The sequence below is a fragment of the Anopheles ziemanni genome, chromosome 3 (assembly GCF_943734765.1).
Source record: "Anopheles ziemanni chromosome 3, idAnoZiCoDA_A2_x.2, whole genome shotgun sequence".
NCBI classification, from domain to species: domain Eukaryota; kingdom Metazoa; phylum Arthropoda; class Insecta; order Diptera; family Culicidae; genus Anopheles; species Anopheles ziemanni.
Window position 1 is genome coordinate 82,057,311 of NC_080706.1, and position 11,546 is coordinate 82,068,856.

Sequence of the window (11,546 nt, forward strand, 5' to 3'; positions counted from 1 at the left end):
CGGACACATACGGTCTATAGAGATCCATCGACCAGGAGGTGCTTGAAACTGCTCGACGATAACGACGCGCGTCGTTTCGTATCCGCGCATCGTCTCGACGCGCAGGTGGCGTCGTTTTGGATCGTCGAGACGCCCAGCCATTTTGTCGCTTTTTTCAAAGTATTGTTTACCTTTTGTATGGGCCAGCGTCGAGAAGTTTATCGTTTCCGCGCTCCCAATCATAATACCCTCAATAGTTTTTAACAGTTTTCGAGCACTTTGATCTGCAATCAAACTTCAAAACGATCGATTGGCATTGATGTTGTGTTTAAAAAGGATTCAGTCAGAATGGTTCCTCTCATGCTATTAAAGTATGACCATAACTAAATTGAACCAAAGAAAGCGCGCTACTGTGGCGCCTCTAGTGGCGTCAGCCGGAAACTAATATTTTTAGTAGTATAAGTAAACAATAACAATGAAGTTGTGAAAGTTTCAGACCTGTACTATTTTTTTTCGCGAAATGCCAAATAATGGAAATTGATCGACCGAAAATAGCTCTGCACAAATCACTGGAGCGCCGGTGGACAGATTGACAAGGCCTGGAATCCATAATAAAAGCAAAGAAAAATTAAAAGTATTTTTCTTTTGCACAGTTATACATAAGGTTAGTTTTAAAAATAGGTTTTTACTATTTACATGTTCCCTGTTCCTATAAATTCACATGAAGTATTTTGCTGCTTTTTCGACCTGCCATTATTCCAAGGTGGTCTTGGAGTGGTACTGGAACAATAAGATCCACTTGGTACCAAAACCAAATTTCCCAGAGTTTCACCCCATCGAAAAACTCTGGGCAATCACAAAACTTCATTTTAAACGAAGTGTTGGAACAGTTAGAGATGTTCTTGGCAAGAAGAAGTGAACGGACGTTGCGAAAACGGTGTCCCTTTCCACGATACGAGCGCTAATGCAGGAACCAAAACACAAAATACGTGAATTTATAAGAACAGTGAACACTAGAATACTAAAAACCTATTTTTATAACAATCGTTATGCATAATTGTACAAAAGAAAAATACTTGTCATTTTTATTGTTTTTTTTTATGGGTTCCCGGCTTATTCAGTTTGCTCAATTGCCTTGGTTTTCCAGTGATTTGTGCGGAGCTATTTTCGGTCGATCAATTTCCATTATTTGGCATTTCGCGACAAAAAATAGTACAGGTCTGAAACTTTCACAACTTCACTGTTATTGTTTACTTATACTACTAAAAATATTAGTTTCCGGCTGACGCCACTAGAGGCGCCACAGTAGCGCGCTTTCTTTGGTTCAATTTAGTTATGGTCATACTTTAGGTGTGGAAGAAACAATCAGGGAAGAAAACCAAGCAGAACGACAATTTCGTGAAAATTTAAGAGTGAATAGAAATGTGTTGGAACTGCAAGATGAAAGGTACGTGGGGGGACCCAAAAGTAACGGGAATCGGGTTGTAGGGAGACGAGGGGGAAAAGGGGATCGGGTTCAATATTTTATTTTAAAAGCTTAACATGTTCTTGATCAGTATGCAAAGTTTAGTTTCTGTAAGTGCAACCTCTAGTCTTTGAGAATTTTTTCAGTGTAACGGTTTTAGTGTTTTCGGCGATTTTGTGAAATGACCAAGTGAAACTGAGGTCAATCTCGTTCTGAGCTCCTCACAGCTTCAAAAGCGGACGAAAATGTTTCAGAAATCAACAATCTTGTTCAGCATTTGTTTATCCAGGATTAAAATAAAATATTGAACCCGATCCCCTTTTCCCCCTCGTCTCCCTACAACCAAATTCCCGTTACTTTTGGGTCCCCCCACGTATAAAATGGTATCTTATTTGTTTATCGTTCGATGTTATAATTACTGTTGATATTTTAGGTTTGTGAGAAACTTCCGAGTAAGTCGGTATGTGTTCCGCGAGATACTCGACGAGATCGGAGACGAAATTTCTCCAACTTATCGAAATGGGATAACCGCCATTCAAAAACTGGCTGCAACTTTAAGATTTTTGGCTGAAGGTACATATCAGCATGGCGTGGGTAAAGACTTTTTCGTTCCAATGGCGCAGAGCACATTCTCCGTTGTATTAAGCCAAACATTAGATGCCATAGAGAGAAAGTTGTGTGCAAAATGGATCAGACTAAATATGACCATTCGAGAAAAAGAAGATGCCAATGCATTTTTCTTCTCGAAAAGTGGAATCCCAGGAGTTGTGATGTGCGTAGATGGAACACACATCAGAATTATGAAACCAAGAACAAATCAACATCTGTATTACAATCGGAAAGGTTATTTTAGCATTAACGCTTTAATGGTGAGTGTATTTTAATTGTTGCATGAAAAACACATATTAGGTAATTGTTGCTTACTTTTCCTTTTTTGTTTAGATATGCGATAACCGACAAAAAATTCGATTTGTCAATGCGAAGTATGGTGGAGCAAGCCATGATTCTCATGTTTGGAACCGAAGCCCTGCCGATAACTTCTTTGCTGCTAAGTATCGTAATGAAGAACAAGATTTTAAACTTCTAGGTAAGAAAGATCGTGCTCTGTCGAAGCAAACATAAGTAACGCATAAAAACTTCTTCTTTGTAGGTGACTCTGCTTACCCCGGCAAACCGTGGATAATAAAACCAATAAGAAATGCCCAACCATACACGTCGCATGCCGAATACAATAGCCGTCATAGCAAAGGAAGGTTTATTATAGAAAGAGCCTTCGGTGTTTTAAAAAGCCGGTTTCAATGTATTGCTGGCGCAAGGCAGCTTCATTATACTCCTGAAAAAAGTTTACAGATAATAAATGTTTGTAGCGCGCTTCATAACATGATGATTGAGCATAGACAATAAATGTAAAGTTTAAAGTAACTTCTGTATTCTTTACTATGAATCTTTTCCTTCCATACACTGGATAAAACTCCCTCTGCTACTGCTCGTCGCTCCTTTTTATATTCTACTATTTTCTATCTCCATGTCTGCTCGATTACTTTTCGCCCAACTCACACGGCCTTTCCTGACATTTCTTCCGCCCCGGAAGAACTTTACTTTTCCTATACTATATTCCTATACTATATTGATAACATTAACCTACCCGCACGGCCTTTTCTGACTTATTTCTTGCGACCCGGAAGACTTACATTTGGCATCTTTGTTTTGTTTACTTCACCATTTACTTTTTTCTTCTAATCGGTTTCCATGCTTTCTTCTGTGCTTTCTCTTTTGCCTGGAATCGACGCAACGTCGATTGCGTTACGGTGGAGGCTACGGCGCCTTTTGTTCTGCCGGTGCATCCTTTTCACTCGTGTTCTTGTGGCTACTCGCAATTTCCGAAAAATATCCTCCTCGGAGCCATATTCGTTCGACTCCTTATCACTATCATAGCCCTCATCATCTTCGTCTTCTTCCTCCGCATCCTCATCATCTTCAGCATTCTCCAAGCTCCTTGGTGTAACTGTTACACCCCGTCCTCCAACGTTTGTCTTTAATACGTCGTTATCCTTCTCAGTACGGCGCTTTCGAAGAATTTCCATCTGCTCAGCGCACTTCTTGTTGGGTTTCGATTCTTTCTCGAGGAAAATCGCCATCTCACTTAGCTGAGCTTCCGTTATGTTGCAGGCTCCTTGCAGCAAATTGAAATTTTTGGTAACACCGACCAATTTTTGTTCACGATCATCGCTTGCTTGCTAGCTTTCGCCAACTTATCAAAAGCTTCGTGCAATTCTCGCTCCAGTCGCCCATTGTGTGCTGACGACAGCACTCGTACGCGATCATTCAGCTGACACTGCTTCTGCTGACTGTCCTTCAACTTTTCTTCCAAAGACTGGATTTTCGCCACACACTCGATCAGCTTTGTTTTCTCCGCCAGCCGATCCTTTCCCGAGCTTTTCAATACATCACGCTCCTTCTTCAACTTATCTTCCAATCCGGTCAGGTCCGATTTTAGGTTTTCTATTTGCTTATCACGATTTGCCATGGTGTCACGCTGTTGTTTCATATTAAACTCGTATTCTTCCTTCTCGTTCTCGTCTATAACGATGTTGAAGATATGTGTGGCGCACACCAGCACCATCTAGGTGTCAACAAGCCCATCGCGGGAACTAGTACGCCAAGGAACGGAACCACGGAGTCGAGAAAGTCCGGAACTCGCGGCCGTCTTTATAAGGCCGGTCGAGGAGGACATCTCTCTCTTCGCCCTTCGTTCTTCGGTCCCAGCCAGTAGTGACACACGCTCGCGTACCCATCGTCCCGTGTTTCAGAATTGTGAAAATTATTGTAAAAATATAAGACATACGCGATCGAATAAAGAAACTAGCTCTTTTACCCCGAAACAGCTAAAGATTGTTCTATTATATATTAAACTAGGTAAAACGGCCCGGTTACACGGGCCCATGCTGATGAAAGAATTTGCATTCAAATCTAGTGAAGTTTCGGTAGATCCAAAAAAAAAGCTTTACTCTAAGCATCAGCCAGGTCAGAAGATTTAAGCTGTATCTAACTGTGTATGGCTAACCCTAATCCCGGTTATTCTGATATGATATTCGCTCAATGGTTGTCGTATGATATGATATTAATCACCAGGTTATAATTATTATCTGATTATTTATATCTTTAGCTGTTTCGGGGTAAAAGAGCTAAGTTCTTTATTCGATCGCGTATGTCGTATATTTTTACAATAATTTTCACAATTCTAAACCACGGGACATTGGGTACGCGAGAGTGTGTGACTACTGGCTGGGAACGAAGAGAGAGAGATGTCCTCCTCGACCGGCCTTATAAAGACGGCCGCGAGTTCCGGACTTACTCAACTCCGTGGTTCCGTTCCTCGGCGTACTGGTTCCCGCGATGGGCTCGTTGACACCTAGATGGTGCTGGTGTGCGCCACAGTATTCCCCCACCAGACTGGTGTTACCGGTAACGAAGTGGGATGACTACTCGACGTTGTGACCGGGTAACACCGGTCGAGATGTTTGTCTGGGGTGCAGGTGGTGCGGGTGGTGTCAGCGTAGGCTGTGGTGTCGGTGTTGGCTGTGGCGTAGACGCAGGTTGGTTCGGCATGTAACATGGCTTCAGGCGATCAATGGAAATTTTTACCGATTTCCCGTTGATCTGTACTTCGAACGTTTTTTCGCTACGCCCTGTGACTGCGAAAGGTCCCTGATATGGCGGGGTTAGAGCTGGCCGTACGGTGTCGTTGCGGACGAAGACGTGGGTGCATGTCCGTAAGTCTGTATGGACGAAGGTGGCTTTGTTGGTGTGCCATGCCGTTGGTGGTGGCCGGATGTTTGCCATCGCCTTCTTCAGCTCTGCGGTGAACTCCGTGGTGTCTCTCGGAGTCGTCTGTGGGTCGCCGTGGAAGAACTCTGCTGGTATACGGAGTGTGGTGCCGTAAACGAGCTCTGCTGGTGAGGCCTTTATGTCCTCTTTGTATGCCGTTCGTAGTCCCAGCAGGATGATGGGTAGATGATCAGTCCAGTAGGTGGTGTCCTTGGCGCAGATGGCTGCCTTTAGCGTCCGATGCCGCCGTTCGATTAGCCCGTTGGCTTGCGGGTGGTAAGCCGTTGTGCGGAGGTGTTTGATGCCGAGCATCTGGGTGAGTTCAGCAAAAAGTGTCGACTCGAACTGTCGTCCCTGGTCCGTGGTGATGAATGCCGGCACTCCGAAGTGGGCTATCCATCCGCTGAGTAAGGCTGAGGCGACAGTTGACGCCGTTATGTCCGCCAACGGTATGGCTTCGGGCCAACGGGTGAAGCGGTCGATAACGGTGAGGCAGTAGCGAGACCCGTTGCTTACTGGGAGTGGGCCAACGATGTCGACGTTGATATGCGCGAACCTGGTTTCCGGGGACGGGTAGCGTACGAGTGGACTGTGTGTGTGCCGATGAACTTTTGCTGTTTGGCAGGGCAAGCAGTTTCGTACGAAGTCCCTGGTGTCTCGGCGGATGTTCAGCCAGACGAAGCGGTCTGTCATTAGCTTGATAGTGGTTCTTGTGCCGGGGTGGCACATGTCGTGGACAGCATGCAGAAGTTGTTGTCGGAAAGGCGTTGTCACGTACGGTCGGATTACACCGGTTGGGCAATCACAGTAGAGAGCCTTGGTACTGCCAGGGATAACTACTTTTTGAAGAGTCAGGTCCGTCCTGATTTTACCGTTGATGATGTCAGCGAGTTCAGAATCGCGGGACTGATCTTCTGCTAGTTTGTCGTAGTCGATGGTGGAAGCGGACTGGATGGACTCGATGCGGGAGAGTAGGTCGGCCGTTATGTTGTTTTCGCCTCCTACGTGACGGATGTCGGTGGTGAACTGGGCGATGTAATCAAGATGTCGCGCTTGCCGTGGCGATGCTTTTTCCAGCGACTGATGAAAAGCGTACACTAACGGCTTATGGTCAGTGTAGATGTGGAAGTTTCGCCCCTCCAGATGGTGTCGGAAGTGTCGCACGGCAAGGTATACAGCGGCCAGTTCGCGGTCGTAGGTGGAGTATCGGCGTTGTGCTTTATCGAATTTTTTGGAAAAGAATCCGAGAGGCTGCAACTGTCCATCGATTACTTGATGGAGTACTGCTCCTGCGGCGAAATCGGACGCGTCGCACCATAGGGAGAGTTCGGCATCGCTGTCCGGATGTGCCAACAAAGCGGCGCGTGCTAGTTGTAGTTTGCACGCGTCGAAAGCCTTGATGGATTCTGGGGTCCATGCGATGACCGTTTTGTCTCGCCTTTTGTTTCCCGGGGTGAGCTCGAGTAGGGGGCCTTGTTCCTCTATGGCGTGCGGGATGAACCGCCTGTAGAAGTTGATCATCGCCAGGAATTTCTTGAGGTCCATAACGGTGTTTGGTCTCGGGTACGTTTGGATGGCCTCGACTTTTTCCGGGAGTGGCTGGATCCCATCGGTTGTGACGCGGTGGCCCAGGAAGGAAATTTCCGGTTTGGAGAAGTCGCACTTAGCCACGTTGATGGTCAATTTGTGCTCCGTGAGACGTCTGAATAACTGGCGAAGGTGTTCCTCGTGTTCTTCGGGTGATGTTGAGAAGACGATGATGTCATCGATGTACGGGAACACGAAGTCCAGTCCCCGTAGCGCGTCGTGGATCAGCCGTTGAAAGGTTTGGGCAGCGTTGCGGAGTCCGAACGGCATGGTCACGAACTCGAACAGTCCGAATGGGGTGGTGATGGCAGTCTTGGCGATGTCATCCGGATGGATTGGTATCTGATGATACGCCTTGTGGAGGTCGACCTTTGAGAATATAGTTTTTCCCCGTAGCTGCATTGTGAAGTCCGTTAGGTATGGCAGTGGATACCGGTCTGGGACGGTTTTCGCGTTCAGTGCCCTGTAGTCTCCACAAGGGCGCCAAGTGCCGTCCGCTTTCCTCTTCATGTGAAGTGGGCTGGACCAGCTGCTGTTGGACGGTCGACACACCCCTAGCTGTAGCAGCGATTCAAATTCGGCCCGGGCTGCTGCGTATTTCTCTGGTGTCAATCTCCGCGGTCGGGCGAAGATTGGTTGCCCGCTCGTCTCTATCCGGTGCGTCACTTCAGACGGGAGAGATGTTCCGGGGCCGGTGAGCGTTGTTAGTTGTGGGAACTCGTTGAGCAGCCGGGTTATTGGCGATGTTGCGTCGCAGACCTTAAGCGTTGGTTCCCGTTGATCTTGGTCGGGAATTCCAGGAGTGGTAAGATTTGTTGTCGCGTCCACCAAACATCTCCGGCGTAGGTCGACCAACAGATGGAAGTGTTGGAGGAAATCGGCACCAATAATCGCTGTTCCAACGTCTGCGATTATGAAGTTCCACAGATACGCGCGTCGTAGGCCGAGGTCTAGGGTGTACAGTGATTCGCCGTATACTTTAATGGGCGTTCGGTTGGCGGCAAACAGGTGCATTGGTGATGGCTTAGTGTGTTTCGTATTCCTGGATTTTGGGATGACGGAGACGTCGGCGCCGGTGTCTATTAAAAACTGTTGTTGTGTTTTTCGGTCCACGACAATAAGGCGATGACTTGCCGGTGTTATTGTTTGGACTTGCATCCGGTCGTCTCCGGTATTTCCTCATGAAGAGGTGCTCGCGTTGTTATTGCGCTCCTGCTGCTGTTGTGACTCGAACATGCACGGGTCCTGGCACTTTTTTGCGGCGTGGCCGAAACGCTGGTGGTAGTAGCAGAATCCGCTGGTTTTCGATCGGTTTGAGGACCGCGAGTGGGAGCGCTGTCGGTGTCGGGGTTCTGCACGACGTTGTTGAACTGCCATTCCATCGAGGCGTTTGGTAAGCTCGGCTACCTGTCGCGAAAGGAGTTCGACTGTGCTCGATGTAACTTCCGCGATGCTTTGGTATGGGCCCGTGCGATGGTGTAATGCGTAGGAGTCCATTACTGCGTCGGCAACCCTCGCTTTTTCTGCTGCGGCTGCAGGAGTGGCGATCACGGCGCATTGGATGTGTGGAGGCAACCGTCCTATCCACAGGTCTAATAGCATGGAGTCGGACATGGCCCCGTTCGCAGTGCGTCGCATCTCCGCAAGCAGTTGGGAAGGTTTGCGGTCTCCAAGAACCATGTCGGATAGCAGTCGCTGTAGCCGGCTCCTTTGCGACTCCTCGTAGTGTGCGATGATGGTGCGCTTGGCGAATTCATATTTGTTCCCAGCGGGTGCTGCATCGAGGAGTGGCCGTAGGTCAGGACGTGAGCGCGCTGGAAGCTGGGCCAACACAATGTGGTACCGTCGCGCGTCCATGGTTTCAGTAATACCGCTCGCAGCAAACCAATGTTCCAGTGCCCAGAAGTAAGATTGCAGGTCCTCGATGTTCATGTCCGGTGGGTTTATTCGCATGGTGTTAATCGCCTCCACTGAAATGCTTGCGCCTGACGCCATGTGCGGCTCCGTTTTTGTTGGTTGGGCGCTAGCGGTCGTGGTTTGTTCGGCGGTCGTGTCGTTCATTTTGGCTTTTCCCGCGCTACGTGCACTGCTCGTGGTTCACTGTAACACGGTAGGAGGAACACGTTTGCACAGGTTTGTCGGTCGGAGTCGTGCGTAAAATGGCGTTTTGGTGCGCAAGCGACCGATAGCACGTGTGTCAAGATGGCGTCTCGCGAACGCGGGGTATCGTGTAATGCGGCGAAACTTATTGAAAATGTTCGACGATGTTACGCGGATCACGTCGGGGTCACCACTTTTTAGCTGTTTCGGGGTAAAAGAGCTAAGTTCTTTATTCGATCGCGTATGTCGTATATTTTTACAATAATTTTCACAATTCTAAACCACGGGACATTGGGTACGCGAGAGTGTGTGACTACTGGCTGGGAACGAAGAGAGAGAGATGTCCTCCTCGACCGGCCTTATAAAGACGGCCGCGAGTTCCGGACTTACTCAACTCCGTGGTTCCGTTCCTCGGCGTACTGGTTCCCGCGATGGGCTCGTTGACACCTAGATGGTGCTGGTGTGCGCCACATATCTAACCAAAAAGAATAGCTATTGGAAATTGCGGGTAGTGTATGAGAAATGCGTTTTACAGAGGTAGTAAAATTCTTAGTCCGGTTAGATTGGTCGATGTTTCGTAGAGAATGTTTTTTTTTAATCGAGTAAACTTAATGCGCAGGATAATATTCTTTCACATTAAATGCATTAGCCCGGTTAGATTAAGTTTCTCTACCAAACTGTGAGAGCCTATATCATATACCGGTTATTCTGATATGATATCGGCTCACTGGTTGGATTCTGACATGCTCATGGCTCAATGATAATAAAACAATCCAGGTTCTGATTATTGTCGAAATTATTGGGCCAAAACGATGAACTTTTAGTTTCAAAGACTTCACCTGATCAAATTAAAATATTTCCTCAATCATATTTGTCGATTTCAACTCGCAATCTTGATTTTCATTTTCTTTACTACAGGGCTGATTATATGGGTCCATGTTTAATGTGTAATCTGCATTAAATTGTAGTGTAGACTATGCAGTTGATTCAGTGGATAAAAAGCTGCACCAACTCTCAACCTCATCCCGGTTTGAAGAACTTTAACTCAATGGGAAGCATCTATGCCTCATGGTTATCACGAATCCAAAATATTGCCCGGTTACAGATTGTTACTGATTTGGGCTATTTTCCAACGGGGTTGTTTTGGACATCGAATTACAAACAAAGGTTGGGAATAGCCAATGAGGAATTGTTTTGGTTAGGAAAAGAACAATCTTCTCCATTTATCTTACCCGGCTTAACTCGCCTGTGTGAGATGACCTGCAGGCACATCTTATAATATATTCTACTTTCAATTAGGGATTTACATTCCTTCTGATTTCGCTAGTGTTCTACATGCAGTATGAGTGCGATAATCTGCGGTCCTTTGCATATTTTAAATACCGTAACTATAATGTTGCTGTGATTTTCTTTATTTGTAAATTGTGTGCAACTATGTTTCGTGTTTTGTGCATATGTTTTGATTTTTTTTGTTTCAATCTGTTCGTAACACCGTGCGTTTTGCGTATCTACCTGTGTTCTTCTTCACTTTGTGAAGGATTTTTTCTATCTTTGTTTTTCATGTTTTCCTTTTATTGTTTGCGTGTTGATTTATATGAAACCAAGTTGAAAGATACATTTCAGTTAATCCTGGAACGCATGTTCACTTGAATGCGATTAATAATTTTCGTGTTTGGAGCTGCGCAATTGTGTACATTTCAATTAAAAAGCCGTTAAATTTTAAAATACAATGATTTTGAAGATGAGATTTTGCATCATTTTAAGTGCTTCACTTTGTTCAAGTAAAGACATCACACTGAAAATATCACACTTATCAATCATTTCAAACACTCCTTTTTTCGAGTGTTCGTTTTATGAATTTTGCTATCAAAGTATCCTTTCGTTTTACTCAAACGTGCTGATTACCATGGCGATCAAAGTACAGAGAAACGTAGACGATAGGCTCTGTAGGCAGACAGCCGTAGATTCTGTAAGTTAACGCTTCAGGTTCCGCAAAATTGGTTGTGGATTGTTTAGGACATTTTACAATTGTGTTGCTTAGAGGCGCGTGTGTGTGGTTTTGTGTATGAGCAGGCTTAGTAATTTTTCCATCAGAAACTGACCTGTAGTGCGTTTTTGTAAGAGGTTTTTTTGTGATTGTTTCGGTGATAGTGTTTTGTGTCGAAAACTGGTACCTATCGCGAACCAAGTTAACAACCGGTCGATAAACATATCGACCGATATAATGACAGTAATGGCGGAATGGTATCGCAACGCATCAAATTTATCAACCCGTAAAAACGCGTGTACAATTGCCATGGCTACCGTACAAATCGTGGGGAAAAAATCGAGCAGTTGTTAAAAAAGTCTCTAATTTGCATCGCGAACGAAACATTTTTTTTATATCGACCGATATATTTAACTACTGCCTCAACCCATCCGATATACTGAAAAGAGCTGTTGACCGTGGAAAGATTTATTTTAAAAAATGTAAAAATGTTATTCTGTGTTAATTTTTTGCTCTCTTATTATTTTTTAACCACTTTAGCCCATCAAAAAATTGATTTTTCTGGTGAAAATTTTTTTTGTTTTAAAATTTGTTTTTTTA

The 11,546-nt window shown here is 45.6% G+C and overlaps 2 protein-coding genes across 2 annotated transcripts; one reads left to right on the plus strand and one right to left on the minus strand.

Annotated features, from left to right (window-relative positions):
• Positions 1 to 327: 327 nt before the first annotated feature.
• Positions 328 to 2,848, plus strand: LOC131285621 (putative nuclease HARBI1). The gene is made up of 5 exons (XM_058314481.1): positions 328 to 344; positions 1,325 to 1,426; positions 1,878 to 2,313; positions 2,387 to 2,531; positions 2,595 to 2,848. The coding sequence occupies exons 1-5, from the start codon at positions 328 to 330 to the stop codon at positions 2,846 to 2,848; spliced, it is 954 nt and encodes a 317-aa protein (XP_058170464.1).
• Positions 2,849 to 8,038: 5,190 nt separating this feature from the next.
• On the minus strand, positions 8,039 to 8,920 carry LOC131286271 (uncharacterized). The gene has a single exon (XM_058315203.1). It carries the CDS (start codon positions 8,918 to 8,920, stop codon positions 8,039 to 8,041), a length of 882 nt encoding a protein of 293 aa, XP_058171186.1.
• Positions 8,921 to 11,546: the final 2,626 nt, after the last annotated feature.